Source organism: Monodelphis domestica, chromosome 6 (genome assembly GCF_027887165.1).
Source record: "Monodelphis domestica isolate mMonDom1 chromosome 6, mMonDom1.pri, whole genome shotgun sequence".
NCBI lineage: Eukaryota > Metazoa > Chordata > Mammalia > Didelphimorphia > Didelphidae > Monodelphis > Monodelphis domestica.
The window spans coordinates 264,734,988-264,752,877 of NC_077232.1; the positions used below are offsets into that span (position 1 = coordinate 264,734,988).

Sequence of the window (17,890 nt, forward strand, 5' to 3'; positions counted from 1 at the left end):
TACCATAACATAAAATGTGATAATAAAGTATTATTATGAAATGTAATAAATGACTATAAATAAGTGACACATAATATAACAATAATTATTATCCATATTAATTGTAATAAATTACAAATATAAAATGTAATAAATTACAGTATACATCTAATGAATTATAAATATTATGAAATGTAATAAATTACTACACATAATATAAAATGTAACAAATTATAAACATTATAAAATATAAATTATAAATATGAATTGTAATAAATCACTGCACATAAATAATATAAAATTTAACAATTATAAATATAAGATGTAATGAATTAGAAAGATTACGAAATGTAATAAATTACTATAAATAATAAAAAATGTAATCAATTATAAAGTTAAGAAATGTAATAAATTACTATAATATAAAATGTAACAAATTCGTATAAATATCATAAATGTAATGAAATGTAATAAATTCATCATTTCATTTGAATAAAATATAAACAAATAAATTATCCACACAGACTTTAGGGGGAACGAGGGGAGCTCTTTTTATTTTAAGGACTGGGAGGCCGTCACTATATAAAGTTTGGAAAATGTTGCTCCAGACTTTCTCCTACAGCAAAGCTGGCAGGCAGCTTGAGCAGCTGGTGGACAATGAACTGGAGGCCACCACTGGCATGGCAGTCACCTTAGGAACAGAGAGCAGCTTTCGGATTTGTGGAACTGCCAGTCGCCACCGGCCTTAAATGACTAAATCCCTCCCCGGAAACAGGTTTGGCTTTTGCAAAGAGCCCCGGGGGTACAGGGTCTGCGCCCGGAGTTTGCTGGGAACCTTGGTTTCAACCAATCCCTGCTGCATAGATACAAAACAATCCCGCGGGGATTCCCGACCCCGACAATCCCATTTCAGGGCCCCCCTACTTTCTTCCCTCCCGGGAGAGACAAAGGAAACACTGGTCCCTTCGCTGGCCAGAGTGCCCACGGACCCCAAGTCCAGGAGCGGGAGGAAGGGGAGGAGAGAACTGGCCACCACGCTGCGCAGGGGGCGGTGCTGCGGCGGGGCACGCACGAGTTCTGCCCATTAGTACTACGGCTAGGTTTGGGTACCCAGCTGAGTTCAGCAAAGCGACAGCCGGAGGAAATGGCGGGCCAGGTACAGTGTTGCAGGGGCTCACAGCGGACCCAGAGACTAGGACCTGGGCCATAATCTCATGGGGAGGGGCAGCCGCGTGCGCGAGGGAGAGAGCGAACGCGAATCGGCCGCCAGGGTCCGTGGCCTTTGGCCTGGGCGTTCGCTGTGCGTGGGTGAGGAGGCCGCGGGAGGGAAGGAAAGTGGCTGCGGGCTGGGGCAGGAGTGATCCTTGTGCAGCCGGGGGAACCTGGGAGCCACGCACGCCAGGGATGCTCCAGGCAGCTGGAAGGAGGCGGTGATTTGCACAGTATCAGTGCAGACCCGAGGGAGAGGAAATTGTACATGCTACAGTGCTTCCGCCTCTCAGAGAAACGAGAGATTCGCACTGAGCATTTCTTTAGCGCAGAATCTAAAAAGGGAGGCTGATTTCCCAGAGCTTGTAGAGGAAAGTAAAAGTAGCAAATAGTTAATTCAAAAAATGGGAAATATTTTTAAAGGGACCGTGAATTCTGGGAAGGCCCAATATTGAGATTATCTCTTGAGTTTAGCTTTAATGGAGGCCCGGGGATTCGAGAGCCGGAGATGAGAAGAGAGTGTACTAGGCCTGCAGAAGAATAGCCTGTAACAAAGACAGGAAAGTAGGGGAAAGGTTTATGACTTTGTCCAGAAAGGGAGTGATAAATTACATTGTAAAGTAGAGGGAGTGCAGACTTTGGAGTCCTAGGACCCACGATCAAAACTTGTCTCAGCCCCATGGACAAGTTACTGAACTTCAGTTCCCATATTTATAAAACAGGAGTCTAGAGTTAATGATTTATAAAGTCCCTTCCAGCCCCAAATCTGTTTCCAAGTTGGAGCCGGGAAGCAGATCAAAGCAACAATGAACAATAGGGAGACAAGAAGGGAGAAGACAATTTGGATCTTATAACTTCAGAAAATTTGTGTGGAAAGTTGTTATTACTTATGATTGGTCAAATAAAATATCTTTTTCAAAATAAATCAGTTTCCAAGTGTGGAGGGTTTTTAATTCCTCCGGTTTCTGTAGATCTTTTATATTTTATAAAGAATTCTCACAATAACCCTTGTGGGGCAAGTAATATTATATAATACCATAGTCTTGCCATGTTGGTGAACCTGAGTGCTTCCTCCCTCCCTGTCTGGGGTAAGGGGGCTGGGGGGAGGCTTCACATGCAGCCTGAGGGTTGCAGTCTGATGGGTTCTATAGCCTCTAGCTTTTTGACTCCAGGGTTATGGTCCTCTAAATGGTAGGAAAATGGTATAGTAGAAAAATCAATGGGTTTGGAGTCAAAACATCTGTATTCAAATCCCACCTCTACCAAGTACTCTCTGGGCTCCAATTTCTCTTTTGTAAAATGTAGGGGTCAAACTAGATGGCTCTGAGGGCCCCTCCAATTCTGAACAGATGAGCTTTTGAACCATTTGGGAAAGGAGGAAACTAGCAAAGTAATTTTGCTTACTGCCCAACAGGAGATGTGGGAGCTGGGCTTTTAACCCAAGTCATCAGCATCCAAGCACACTGCTAAGCATTCTCAGGGAAAGGGGCTTTGCAAGAACCCTGATGTAGTCTCAGATGACTTAAACCACCCCAAGATCTGGATTTAGGAGTTTGTTGAAATGGGCTTTAGTCCAAGTCCTGCCATTGATCAGTTTGTATGATTTTGGACAGATCATCTTACTTTAAGACTTTTTACTCTGTTCCAATATTCCTTGAAGATCCCTTTAAGGTCTGAAATTCTGTGACTCCAAATCATAAGAATATAAGGATTGGGGTGCGGGTTGAGGGGCAGTGAGATCGATCAGTGAATTGAGAGGTGGGCCTAGAAATTGGAGGTGCTGGGTCCAAATTTGGCCTCAGAATCTTCCTGGCTGTGTGACCGTGGGCAAGTCACTCGACTCCAATTGCCTAGACCTCCCACTCTTAGAACAAAATGCCTAGCATTTATGTCTTTTCTGCCTTGGAACTAATAACACACAATATTGATTCCAAGACAGAAAGTAAGGGTTAAAAAAAAAAAAAGACTATAAGGATTGGCATATGAGCATCATGCCTGGAGTTCACCTCATTGAATGCTCCTTTGGGTTAGGGCCTCTTTCATTTTTTTGTCTTTATCTGCCCAGTCAAGGCCTACCAAAGTATTTTGTACATGTTCAGTTGAATTCATCCCCGATGGTAGCCCCAATGAATTTGGGGACAAGCATACTGTGATTCCTACTTTCCTTTTAGAAACAGATCCAGGTTATCCAGGTATCCAGAAACCTAGATGTTGGGCAGGCAGAGGAAGATAATTAAAAATTTATTAATTTTTTTTTGAAATAACTAAAGATAATGACGATATTAATAATCTGGGCTGTATCTCTCAAGTTGCTGATTTTCCAAATTATTTCATGAATAATCAACCAGAATTTAAGTGCCTACTGTGGGGCAGGCACTTAAATGAATGAGACAACCCTCTGTTACCCTTAAGAAACTTAAACTCAATCAGAGGAGACACACAGAAGCAAATTGAGAGAGAGAGGCCACTAGCATTTGGGAATTAGGGAAGGTTCCTTGTCAGAGGGACTGCATGAGCTGCATCTTGAAGAAAGAGGGATTCTTTAAAGGAGATGAGAGGAAGGAGGGATTGTAGTCCAGCAAGGGAAGAGAGGGAATTGGAATTTGGGAGTTTCGGGAGGCCAGTTTGACTGCAGGAAGTGTCATGTATAATGAAACTGTAAAGCAGGTTAAATCCAGATTGTAAAAGGCATTAAAAGGGGATAGGTGACTCAGTAGATAGAGAGCCAAGCTTGTAGATAGGAGGTCCTGGGTTCAAATATAGCTTTAAATGCTTCCTAACTGTGTGACCCTGCACAAGTCACTTGACTCTAATTTCCCAGACCTCCTGTTCTTCTGTCTTGGAACCATACTTATAATCACGGTTTCATGCTCTTTCCAGAAGCAGTGGTAGTACTTACTTAAATGGAGAGAAAGTATGGCTTTGATTACAGTAGAGACATAGTAGCCTGGGTTTCCAGTGCTTGGCGTATTTCTTGCTTTGGATATGCAATAAACAATGCATGTTATGTTTCAGAAGCATATTTGGGTCTGCCATGACACTTGTCCCCAGACACAATTGTTTATAGGCAGGCATTCAGAAATCTTCCTCTGGGACTTTGCTCTGAGGCATGTATCCTTCTGAAACGACAAAGAATCTTAACATTAATATCCAAATCCTTTATTTAAGATTTCATATTTCAATTTCTCTTTTCAAAGAAAACGTAGTCAGTAGGTTTTTCTGTCTGCCAGCAAGCTGACCACCAGAACTTAATTGCTTTTTCTCTATTCATTTATTTATTTACTCTCTAATCATCTTTATTTATCTTTATTCATCATGTCCAAGTTACATATGAATCTGTGATTTGTATGTAAAGCCTCCTTTATACCAAAGAAAAACAATTAAGCAAAAACATTAATATATAAACAGTGTCTTACACTGTATAAAATATTCTGGCCTAATAGGTTCTCATCCCTCTATAAGGCAAGTGAATTTTTTTCTTTTCTTTTTTTTTTAACCCTTATCTTCAATCTTGGAATCAATACAATGTATTGGTTCCAAGGTAGAAGAGCAGTAAGGGCTAGGCAATGGGGGTTAAGTGACTTGTCCAGGGTCACACAGCTGGGAAGTGTCTGAGCTAGATTCAAACTTAGGACCTCTTGTCTCTGGACCTCGTCCTCAATCCACTGAGCCACCCAGCTGTCCCCTGAAATTTTGTTTTCTTATGTCTTCTCTAGGACTTCCATTGGTTCTTTCCCATAAGAGTGACTTATTCATTCAAGAAAATAAAAGCTTGCCATTTCTTCCTTATTCTAGGTTATAAAGTGCAAGGCTGCTGTGGCCTGGGAGGCTGGCAAACCTCTTTCAATAGAGGAAATCGAGGTGGCACCCCCAAAAGCTCATGAAGTTCGAATTAAGGTAATTATGTACATGAGTCACTGACAAAGTTTGATCCATGTCCTGGTCCTCTGGGCAAATGAGTTGAGTTGGGAGCTCTTCAGAGAATCCTTCCTCTAGGGCAGAGGTGGAAATAAAGCAAGGAAAATCATTGCCTTGGGGATCCACAAAGCTGTTTGATTTTTTCACCTCTCTTCTCTTCCCAAGAGGCATTGGCCTCTGCCTCTTTTCAGCCTCCTCTGGGCATGAATTGCTTACTTATTTCTCATGATGGTTGAAAGAAAAATGTCATGCTCTGGAGTCAAAACAGACATCCAAGGAGGAGGGGACAAGATAGCCTTTCCCCAGGCACAAACACCTTCATCCTCTGTTCTACTACAATACTCAGGATTATCTCATATGCCTTATTGGCCCCATCTGCTGCCCTCAGCATAGTTTGCCGTAAAGATGTATCACATATGTTTTATAGTGCATGTGTTTGTCAATATTGTTGTTATTAAGTTGTGTCTGATTGTTTGTGACCCCATGTGGGGTTTTCTTGGCAAAGATATTGGAATACTTTTCCATTTCTTTCTCCACCTCATTTTATAGATGAGGAAACTAAGGCAGTTGGTGTTAAGTGACTTGTCCAGGGTCACATAGCTAATATGTGTCTGAGACCACATTTGAACTCATAAAAATGAGTCTTCTTTATTCCAAGCCCAGTTTTATATCCACTGCACCACCTTGCTGTGCCTAAGAATTTTTTAAGAGCCTACCACGAGAGAGCAACCAAGTGGTTTGGTGGATTGAGATCCAGGCTTAAAGACAGGAGGACCTGGTTCAAATCTGGCCTCAGACACTTCCTGGCTGAGTGACCCTGGGCAAGCCACTTAATTCCTTTTGCCTAGTCCTTACCACTCTTCAGCCTTGGAACCAATACATTTTATTGATTCTAAGACAGAAGATAAGGGTTTAAAAAAAAATAAAAGAAAAGACTACCATTTTCCAGGCACTGTAATAGGTCTCTGGATACACAAAGAAAAAATGAAATTGGCCTTGTCCTGAAGGAACAGGGAAAACAGTCAGCATGGTATCATGATTCCATTTAAAACCCAGCTGGTTACTACTATTTGTGTGATCTTGGGCAAAGCACACAACTACTCACAAGGCATCAAAATCAAAATGGGGAGATTGGATTTAATAGCCTCGAAGGCCCTTCCCAGCCCTAAATATATGATCCTAACAAAAATAAAGGAATAGCACTTTTCCTTCTATATATTCCAAATCATCTACACAAATGCATAAATTTGTCCACATTCTGTTTATTTGACTACCCTGATAGATTATTGCCACTGCTGTTTGCCATACCGATGCCTATACTCTGAGTGGGGCAGACCCTGAAGGATGTTTTCCCGTGATTTTGGGGCACGAGGGAGCTGGGATTGTGGAGAGTGTTGGTGAAGGAGTGACTAAGCTTAAAGCAGGTAGGTGTACGCTTGGACCCTTGAATTCCTAGGATTATTGCTATAGGAAAAATCACTTTTCTGATCACCTGGCCACACCATTCATTGAGCAGCAGATTGCTTGCTCAGTGAGTTGTCAAGATTGATATCACTCTTCATCTGGCAAATACAAGTCTTTTTGTTCTCTAATTTCATAGGCCACTGATTTCTCTAAAAACATTCAAAGACCTTACATCGACTTTGTTCCCAGTAGTTCTCTTTTAAGAACTGATTAATGGCTGATTGTTTTTAATACTTTACCAAAATTAATGTTTTGTCCTCTGTGTTCTGGAGGCTTTGTCCTGGGAGAATCAGAGAGATAAAAACCAGGAAGCTTGGCACGGGGGAGAAGGGAAGTTATGTTGCATACCAAGTAGATAGCATTGTCGTCCTTGAGTCTTTCACCCAACAGTTGCTCCAGCCCAGTCAAAATCACATAGAATGTTGAGACAGTCAACAGTGACTTATATTTGTAGTAACAGTTGCAAGATCTTTTTATTAGGAATGAAATAGAATCTTGGGGCAGCTAGGTAGCTTAGTGGATAGAGAGCCAGCCTTGAAGGCAGGACCTTGGGCAAGGAGAGAGAGAGGGAGAGGAAGGAAGGAAGGAAGGAAGGAAGGAAGGAAGGAAGGAAGGAAGGAAGGAAGGAAGGAAGGAAGGAAGGAAGGAAGGAAGGAAGGAAGGAAGGAAGGAAGGAAGGAAGGAAGAGAGGGAGAGAGGGAGGGAGGGAGAGAGGGAGGGAGGGAGAGAGGGAGGGAGGGAGGGAGGGAGGGAGATAAGAAGGAAAGAAGGAAAGACTCCTGAAAGTGATTACTTTTTCCATGTGTTTCCCAGGTGACACTGTCATCCCACTTTATATCCCACAATGTGGAGAATGCAAATTTTGCAGGAATCCCAAAACAAACCTTTGCCAGAAAATAAGGTTGGTATCATTTTAGCTTACATATATTTTTTTAATGAATGCACAAAAGTCACCTGACAAAGACAGGTTTAATTTTTTTTAATAACAAAATTCATTTCATGTTTAACATGTGTAACTCTTTAGTGAACTGTGATCAAGTTGAAATTTGTTTCTCATTAGGGTTTTTTGTCCATTGACAAAGTTTAGAAATTTTGCTAGATTGGTTTTATTTATTGCTTTTTTGTCAATATCTCTAATTTTATCAACCTAAGGAAGACTATGGAAATTTGTATCAATGCAGATCAGCACCAGCTCTGAACTACTTATACTCTTAGAAAAGGGGTTCTTAACCTTTTGTATGTCATGAACCCCTTTGGCACTTTATGGGCCCATTCTCAGAATAATGTTTTGACATGCATAAATCAAGATACATGAGATTACAAAGGAAATCTATTATATTGAAATAAAGATCAAAATTTTTTTTCAGCTGGGTTCATTGACTCAGAAATATATGCATATATATTTCCATAGACCACAAGTTAAGGTCCCTTGTCTAAGAATAATAATAGCTAACATTTATTGAGTGCTTACTATGTACCAGGTACAGTGTTAAGTGCTTTACAGTTATTATCTAATTAGATCCTCACAACAATCCTGAGAGCTAGGTACTCTTGTTATCTCATTTTATAGATGAGAAAACTGAGGCCATTAAGTTTAGTGACTTTGCCCAGGGTTAGTCAGTAAATGAGGCCAGATTTGTAGTCCCTTGTCCTTGACTCTAGACCAAGTGCTCTATGCATTAAGGCACCTCTCCCTCCCCACCTCTCCCTACCCCTTAGTCCTAGAGTTGCCTGGGGAACTGAGAGATTAAGTGACTTGTGTGTTATCACGTAGCCAATATGTCAGAGGTAGAACCTCGACTCATCTTGAGCCACTCCACAACACTTCCTATCTTTTATAATGGGCAAAATAATTTCCCTTTTCACATACTACAGAGTAAAAGAAAATAAAATATATTTTTTAAACCCTTACCTTCCGTCTTGGAATCAATACTGTGTATTTGTTCCAAGGCAGAAGAGTGGTAAGGGCTAAACAATGGGGGTTAAGTGACTTGCCCAGGGTCACACAGCTGGGAAGTGTCTGGGACCAGATTTGAACCTAGGACCTCCAGTCTCTAGGTCTGGCTCCCAGCTGCCAAGTCATAACACTGTTTCCTCAACATATCTCATTTCTCGCCACTTCTCTTCACTCACATGGTCACCATCTTAGTCCAAGCCCTCATCATTTCTCACCTGCATTATTTCAGTAGTCTCCTAATTGGTCTTCATGCTTCTAATCTATCTTCTCCAGTACAGCTTCCATACATCTACCTACCAAATTGCCATTCCTAAAACCCTGTCACTTTTCAGTTTAAAAATTCTCAGTGGCCCCCTAGTGACTCTAGGATCAAATAGGAGCTCCCCAAATTCCAACCTATCTTTCTAAACTAACTTCACATTCTCTCTGACACAATCTGCATTGCAGACAAAGCTATTCTTTGTACTTAACAATTCATCTCCTACCTTGAGGGGAGGCTTTGTGTCTTCAGCACCTAGGACAGTGCCTAGCACATACTACACACTCACGAAATGCTTGTCAAATTGTAGAAGTCTGTATTTTTTCTAGGTTTCCTGTGAGGTCATTGCATGATTATGATTGCCTGAACTGTACATTGAGATTAGTAAATATTTTTGGAGGATTGACTTCAGTCACAGTGTTCTTGGGATATGTCTATTTTCAATTGAAAGAGACCATTGACAAGTCAGAGATTTAGATTCTAGTCCCAGTTCTACTGCTTAGCTCCAAGACCCTACAGTCATTTTACCTTTCTTGGTCTCAGTTTTCTCCTCTAAAGTGAGAGCAATGGGGGACAGTTGGGTAGCTCAGTGGATTGAGAGCCAGGCCTAGAGATGAGAGGTCCTAGATTCAAATGTGACTGGACAAGTCACTTGACCCCCATTGCCTAGCCCTTACCACTCTTCTGCCTTGGAACCAATACACAGTATTTTTTCCAAGACGGAAGGTAAGAGTTTAAAAAAATAATAATAAAATAAAATGAGAGCAATGGACCAGATGACATATAGAATTGAAGATTATATAGTTCTATATAGTTATATAGTTTTATAAATAAAGTTTCAGGTTTTTTTTTCTTTTAGATTTTATGGAAATTTTAGCCTTTATTTTCCCTTTTTCTTTTCATTAGAATTACCCAAGGGAAAGGATTAATGCCTGATAATACCAGCCGTTTTACCTGCAAAGGGAAGCAAATTTTTCATTTCATGGGGACCAGCACATTTTCTGAATACACCGTTGTGGCTGATATTTCTGTTGCTAAAATTGATCCTTTAGCACCCCTAGATAAAGTTTGCCTGCTTGGTTGTGGCATTTCAACTGGTTATGGTGCTGCTATCAACACTGCCAAGGTAAGAGATGGTCCATCTTAATTTCTCACCAAAATTGTTGTTAGCCTGGCCAGTCTTATGCTTAGCCTAGCATTTTAAAGGAGTTCTATCCTATTGGGGCAGTTCATTGTGCTTATCTATCAAGGTAGTCTTGGCTTGGCTTATTTTGAAAGCTGGTGGTTGAAATTCAATTATCCAAGGACTTAGGCTCCTATAAGGATCTTGTGCTCTTCTAGGTGGAGCCTGGCTCTACATGTGCCATCTTTGGCCTCGGAGGTGTAGGCTTGGCCGTAATCATGGGCTGCAAGGTGGCAGGAGCTTCCCGCATCATTGGAGTGGACATCAACAAAGACAAATTTGCAAAGGCCAAGGAGTTTGGAGCTACTGAATGTATTAACCCTCAAGATTTCAAGAAGTCCATCCAGGAAGTGCTGGTGGAAATGACTGATGGTGGAGTAGACTTTTCTTTCGAGTGTATTGGTAATGTTGGAGTCATGGTAAGTGTGCTCAGCTTCACGTGGCCTTAAATGGGAGTGGGCTTTTTGTTTGTTTCTCCAATGCTCCCTTAATAATATGGACAGCAAGATAATAGAGTGTCAGACTTCCAGCAACATTTTCTAGGTAACCTTGGGCAAATCACTTAATCTTATGGCCTCTGTGGTACCTATCACTCAGCCTCAAATTCTATATGTCTATAAATGTCTATAAAACATTGGGTATTTTAAGGAGCTATTTAATGGCAGCTAGGTAGCTCAGTGGATAGAGTGCCAGACCTGGAGGCAGGATGTCCTGGGTTCAAATGTGGCCTCAGAAACTTCCTAGCTATGTAAACTTGGGCAAGTCCCTTAATTAATCATATAGCCTTTACCACTCTTCTGGTTTGACACCAGTACTTACTTTCAATTCTAAGACAGAAGGTCAGGGTTTTTCTTTTTTTTTAACTTAATGTAAATGCTGGTTGCTATTATTATTAATAACTACATATTGAGCAATTACTACTTGCCAGGTACTGAGTTAAGTACAGGATTACATTGATATGTTAAAAATGAATACATCAATAATAACTTCAAATTCTCTGATTTATAAGAAAATAATCCCTTATTACAATTGAATAGATTTTAATTACTTGGGCCACAGTAGCAAGATGAGAAAATAAAAGAGTAAAAAAGAATAGTAAAAGAATTTATTTCCTTGCCCCTAAAATGACTCAAACATTTTTTACCATATAAATAAGATTTTATTAAGATGATAACATGTATTAAGATGGTAACATCTGGGTGGCTCAGTAGATTGAGAGCCAGACCTAAAGACAGGAGGTCCCAGTTCAAATGTGACCTCAGACACTTCCTAGTTGTGTGACCCTGGGCAAGTCACTTAACCCCAATTATTGCCTAGCCCTTATTGTGCTTCTGCCTTGGAACTAATACATGATATTGATTTTAATGCGGAAGGTAAGAGTTTTTTAAAAAGATGATAATATGTAAATACTTCTTAAAGTGAAACCCCTAAGTAATATGTGTTTAATATATGTAGTATATATAAATATGACAGATAGGCAGACCAAGATGGGAAGAAATATAACCAGCTAGGAACAAACAAGAAACAAGCAACCTATGGGCAGACAACAAATTTTCACTAATCTTATTCTCCAACATATTTGTTAAATAAGTGACAAGTTTTTAGAGGTTCTAGATAAATTTTTAAAATAAAAAAGGCAGAAGAGAAATAGGGAGAGTTTTTTTTGGGTGGGGGTTGTTACTGTCTTTTTAAAATTATTTATGGATCACAGAGCAGTGCTAGGCTATTTCATTTGAGCTGAGAAATTATATTTTAAAGTAATAAGTAACTGAACAGGTTTGCAGGTTTGTTTCAGGGGTTTTTTATTATTTTAAGTTTGAGGGGGTTGTTTTTTATTTTTAAAAAGGCTGCACCTTCTTCTATGGAGTACCCCCCCCAGCCCCTGCCAGTTTCTGAAATCCATAACTGTGTACATCTCCTCATTTTCATCTCTGTTTCTGGGCCTCCAGCGAGCTGCCCTGGAAGCCTGCCACAAAGGATGGGGAGTCAGCGTGGTAGTTGGAGTGGCTGCTTCAGGTCAGGAGATCTCCACTCGTCCATTTCAGCTGGTCACGGGACGTACATGGAAAGGGACAGCCTTTGGAGGTAATTCACTTATATGAATCCATTTTGTGTGCTTTCCATGGCAGAATTTAATCCCAAAGTGGTTTATATCCATCAACAAGCATGATTGTGGGTCACATTTCCCTACTCTCAGTTAGTATGTACAGATTTAATATCTGTCTGAAGACAGATTTGAACCCAGGACCTCTGGACCCTAGACCTGACTCTCTATCCACTGTACTACTGTGTACCCCAGGTACCACATTTTAGGAATGACACTGACTGGCTGGAAGAAAAGCAGAAAAGAGTGATTAACTCAGCCATAGTTTATTAAGTTTCTGCTATTTGCAAGGGACTGTTCTAGGAGCTAGGGATAACAAAGGAAAAAAAAGAAACCATTCTGACCCTCCAGGAGCTGACATCCTAATAACAGTGGAGGGACTTGGAGCTCTACCCCAAGAGGATGGGTTGAAGGAACTGAGGGTGTTCAGCGAAGATGAGAATCCCAGAAGTTCAGAGGTGAACAGGACATCAACAGCCTTAACCCATTCCCCAGAAAAGAAAACTCCCTAACCATCACCTACAAGTGGTCACCCAGCTTTTGCTTGAGGATCCCCAAAGAGAAGGAACCCACTTCTTCCCTTGGCATGAGAAAAAATGGGGGCAGAGTGAGGTTGTTTGGGAGATTTCATCTAAGTGTTTGGTTTTTATCAAAGCTTTGTTTTCTTTAAACCCTTACCCTTCTGTCTTAGAATCAAAACTAAGTATTGGTTCCAAGGCAGAAGAGCAGTAAGGGCTGGGCAATAATTGGGGTTAAGTAAAACTCAGGACCTCTCATCTCCAAACCTGGCATTCTAGCCACTATCCACTGAGCATCCTAGCTGCCACTCACAGCTTTATTTTTTTCTTTAAACCCTTCCCTTCCATCTTGGAATCAGTACTCTGTTTTGGTTCCAAGGCAGAAGACCGTTCAGGACTAGGCAGTGGGGGTTAAGTGATTTGCTCAGGGTCACACAGGAAATAACTAAGGTCAGAATTGAGCCTAGGACCTTGGGCTCTCAATCTACTAAGCCACCTAGCTGCCCCCAGAACTTTATAAACATTGTTTTAATCAAGCCATTCTCCAATTGATAAATGGGCAAGGGACATGGATAGGCAGTTCTCAGATAAAGAAATCAAAACTATTAACAAGCACATGAAGAAGTGTTCTACATCTCTTATAATCAGAGAGATGCAAATCAAAACAACTCTGAGGTATCACCTCACACCTAGCAGATTGGCTAACATAACAGCAAAGGAAAGTAATGAATGCTGGAGGGGATGTGGCAAAGTAGGGACATTAATTCATTGCTGGTTGAGCTGTGAACTGATCCAACCATTCTGGAGGGCAATTTGGAATTATGCCCAAAGGGCGACAAAAGAATATCTACCCTTTGACCCAGCCATAGCACTGCTGGGCTTGTACCCCAAAGAGATAATGGACACAAAGACTTGTACAACAATATTCATAGCTGTGCTCTTTGTGGTGGCCCAAAACTGGAAAACGAGGGGATGCCCATCAATTGAGGAATGGCTGAACAAACTGTGGTATATGTTGGTGATGGAATACTATTGTGCTAAAAGGAATAATAAAGTGGAGGAATTCCATGGAGACTGGAACAACCTCCAGGAAGTGATGCAGAGCGAGAGGAGCAGAACCAGGAGAACATTGTACACAGAGACTAATACACTGTGGTATAATCGAACGTAATGGACTTCTCCATTAGGGGCGGTGTAATGTCCCTGAACAACTTTCAGGGATCCAGGAGAAAAAAAACACCATTCATAAGCAAAGGATAAACTATGGGAGTGGAAACACCGAGAAAAAGCAACTGCCTGAATACAGAGGTTGAGGGGACATGACAGAGGATAGACTCTAAATGAACACTCTAATGCAAATACTATCAACAAAGCAATGGGTTCAAATCAAGAAAACATTGTTTTAACTTCCCAGTCTTATACTTCCTGCTCTCCTTTTTTAATAGAATATTTAATAGGATAATAATAGAATATACTATTTTAATAGAATATACTAAATTATTTTTCTAATGACATGTAAAAATAGTTTTTAACATTTTTGGTTTTTATATAATTTTGAGTTCCAAATTCTCTCCCTGAAACTTAAGTAAGCAATTTGATAAAGGTTATACAGGTACAGTCATGAAAAATATATTTCCATATTGATCATGTTGTTATCCAAATGTTTTAAGAGTTGTATCATGGAGTTGGGATTTCTCTTGTTTTGCTTGTCCCATAGGGTAGAAAGAGAGCCTCTGGGAGAAAGTTACAGAGAGGCAAATTTCAGGTCAATAGGAAAATTAAATGTTTATAAAACTAGGAGCCCGGATGATCAGTTGTTGAGCATTAGTTTATGGAGGGGATTTGCAGTCAGGCAATCATTGGACTCCATGGCTCTGGGGTTCCTTCCAACTCTGAGGTTTTCAGTGTCTGTGACGTGGTAAGATCTTGGTACATCTTGAGGTCCATTGAAGGAAAAGACTTGTTCTGCTCATCAAGTGGTCTGTTTTCTTCTGCCTGTCCAGATGTTCACTTGAGCTCAATCACTTCTCTCATCATTTGGTTCCTTTTAGGATGGAAGAGTGTAGAAAGTGTCCCAAAGCTGGTGTCTGAATACATGTCCAAGAAGATCAAAGTGGATGAATTTGTGACTCACAACATGCCTTTTGATCAAATTAATGAAGCCTTTGAGCTGATGCACACAGGAAAGAGGTAAGCTTTCCCCTTAGCTGGGCCACAAAGTGATTAAGAATTTGCGGGTTGTATTTTATAATTTCTAGAAAACAAGGAAAAATCAGAGCTTGTTGTTATTATTCTCCACATAGAAATAACATAAAACTGGAGTAAATAAATTAAGCATGGATACACACCCCTGTGGAGACCCTAAAGAAAATGCCCTTTCCTAACCCCCCACATTTCCCATTCTGTGCTTCTTTTGATGTAAATTTATATACTTGAAATTCCTCTGATCATTAAATCATAGTTGAAGTCTGCATGCCCAAAATGAGAATGGGGGAAAAAAAAACCCTTACCTTCCATCTCAGAATCAGTACTGTGCATTGGTTCCAAGGCAGAAGAGAGGGTAAGGACTAGACAATTAAAGTTAAGTGACTTGCCCAGAGTCATACAGCTGGGAAGTACCTGAAGTTAGATTTTAACCTAGGACCTCCCATCTCCAGGACTGGCACTATCCACTGAGCCACCTAACTGCCCCTTCCTGTTCCTTTAAAAATTTTGTCACCCTCTGCCCTCTGTTCTTTCCCCTTTCTGCCAAACACCCACACACATTGCTTGGCCAATTTTTTTTTTAACTTTATCTTTATTTTATTTCAGTAACAAATTTACATGTGTTTTCCAAGGTTACATGATTCATTTTGTCTCCTCTGCACTCCTAGAGCTGACAAGCAATTCCACTGGGTTATACGTATATTATCACTCAAAATCCATTTCCTTATTCATTTTTGTAATAGAGAAATCTTTTAAAACCCAAACCCCAAATCATGTACCCATTTAAACAAGTGAGAAATCAGATGTTTTCTTCTGTATTTCTGCTCCCACAGTTCTTCCTCTGGATGTGGAGAACATTCTTCCTCATAAATCCCTCAAAGCTGTCCTGGATCATTGCATTGTTGTTAGTAGCAAAGCCTATCACATTTGATTGTTCCACAATATTGCAAATACTTTATACAATGTTTTCCTATTTCTGCTTATTTCACTCTGCATCAGTTCACATAGGTCTTTCCAGCTCTTTCTGAAATCATCCTGTTCATCATTCCTGACAGCACAATAGCATTCCAGCATATAGCACAGTTTGTTCAGCCATTCCCCAATCGAGGGACACCCCCCATTTTCCAGTTTTTTGTCATCACAAAAAGCACGGCCATAAATATTTTTGTACAAACAGGTCCATTCCATTTTGTTTCCATCTCTTTGGGGTACAAATGCAGCAGTGCTATGGCTGGATCAAAGGGCAGACAGTCTTTTATCGCCCTTTGGGCATAGTTCCAAATTGCCCCCCAGAATGGTTGGATCAATTCACAACTTCACCAGCAATGTATTAACGTCCCAACTTGGCCACATCTCTTCCAACATTTATTATTTTCCTAACATTCATATTTTTATTATGTCATATTGGCCAAATTTTTTAGAGATTGCTGACCTGGCACAAATATGTTAGCCACATCTTTAATCTTCATACAACAAAAATACATTCTATTCTATGCTGTTTTCTTCCTTGTTTTGGGGGAGGGGAGGAATAACCTTTCTCCTTGTCAATATTATGAAGTATAATACTAAAGGCTTTTAAAAACCATTTCAATAGATTAGTGTATGCTGAGACTGTTGGTGTTGTTCAATCATGTCTCACTGTTCATTTTTCTTGGCAAAGTTAGAGATGGGGGAATTGAGAATCAAGCCTAGAGATGGGAGGTCCTGGGTTCAGATTCAGCCTCAGCCACTTCCTAGCTGTGTGACCCTGGACCAGTCACTTAACCCCCATAACCTAGCCCTTGCTGTACTTCTGTCTTGGAACCAATAAACAGTATTAATTCTGAAATGGAAATTAAGGTGTTTTTTTTTAAAGGACGTGAATCTCCTTATTTGTGGTCAATAATGCTGAGTTGTTTCTTTTCTCATAGCATTCGAAGTGTGTTGAAGCTGTAAATTTGAAAGCCGAAATCAATCATCCCTGAGCTCCCCGTGGCTCCCTTTCTCAGTAGACACGAAGCCAAGGATTTCCCTGCTGTAGTCATCTGGTCCTATGAAAACAGTTCTATGTCATTCAGGATGTCTCTGTTGAGTGTCAGGAGGGTCACAGATCTCTTTTCTAATCGCTACAGAGATTGTTTCTGATCTAATTGTAGGTTGCTTCAAGATAAAAAGTAATTTGTACACAGTTATGTTAAAGTTTGGCTTTTATTCTCCCATTTTGCCTAGAGGAGGTATATGAAGAGAGGAAGTTGGAAAACCCACGTTCAAGTTTTGCTGCTGACATAGTCTCACGAGCTACAGATAGTAGTAATAATAATAATAATAATAATAATAATAATGGTGAGAACTAGCATTAAGTGGCCGTTTCAGATTTAAAGGGCACTTTATAAATATCTCATTCGAATCCTCATAGCCACGCTGAGAGGTAGCTTAGGAAACGAAGAGATGAAGTGATTTGCCCAGGATCAGACGGTGAATACGTGTCTGAGGCAGGATTTGAATTCTGGTCTTCCTGATTCCCACCCATCTACTGTGTCATGCAGCTGCCAGGCATTGCTGATCTGTGTCAGCAGATATTTTGCCTAAAGGAGGTTTTGTGGTATGTGGAGAGAAGAGTTCCCTACATGGTTGAAATCATAGATATGAACTAATTCAAAGTTTTCCCTGCCATTAGATGCTTTCTATTAGTGTTTTCCCTACTCTTTAATAATAATAATAATAGTTAGCATTTATGTAGCACTCACCATATACCAGGGACTTTTTAAATATTATTTAATATTTAATTAAATTTAATTTTTTTAATTAAATTTAATTAAATTCAATTTAATATTTAATTAAATATTTAAATATTATCTCATTGAATCCTCATAACAAGCCTAGAAGGTTGATGCAATTATTATCCCCACTTTAGAGATAACTGAGGCAAACGAATGACTTGCCCAACATCACACAGCCAGTAAATTTCTGAAGTTGTCTTTGAACTCGGGTCTTCATGGCACCAGACCTGGCATTCTATGCACTATGTTACCACCTAACTGCCTATTTAGTATTTAAATTTAGAAGGAATTTTAGAATTATCTCCTCCAATTCTAAGAAACTCAAGTGGGGCAGT

At 40.1% G+C, this 17,890-nt stretch overlaps 1 protein-coding gene across 1 annotated transcript; it reads left to right on the forward strand.

The window, feature by feature from the left end:
- Positions 1–744: 744 nt before the first annotated feature.
- On the forward strand, positions 745–16,963 carry LOC100618327 (alcohol dehydrogenase class-3). Its single transcript, XM_056803163.1, has 9 exons — positions 745–1,135; positions 4,984–5,085; positions 6,389–6,530; positions 7,384–7,471; positions 9,693–9,912; positions 10,128–10,388; positions 11,919–12,054; positions 14,643–14,781; positions 16,707–16,963. The coding sequence occupies exons 1-9, from the start codon at positions 1,124–1,126 to the stop codon at positions 16,729–16,731; spliced, it is 1,125 nt and encodes a 374-aa protein (XP_056659141.1). The 5' UTR covers positions 745–1,123; the 3' UTR covers positions 16,732–16,963.
- Positions 16,964–17,890: the final 927 nt, after the last annotated feature.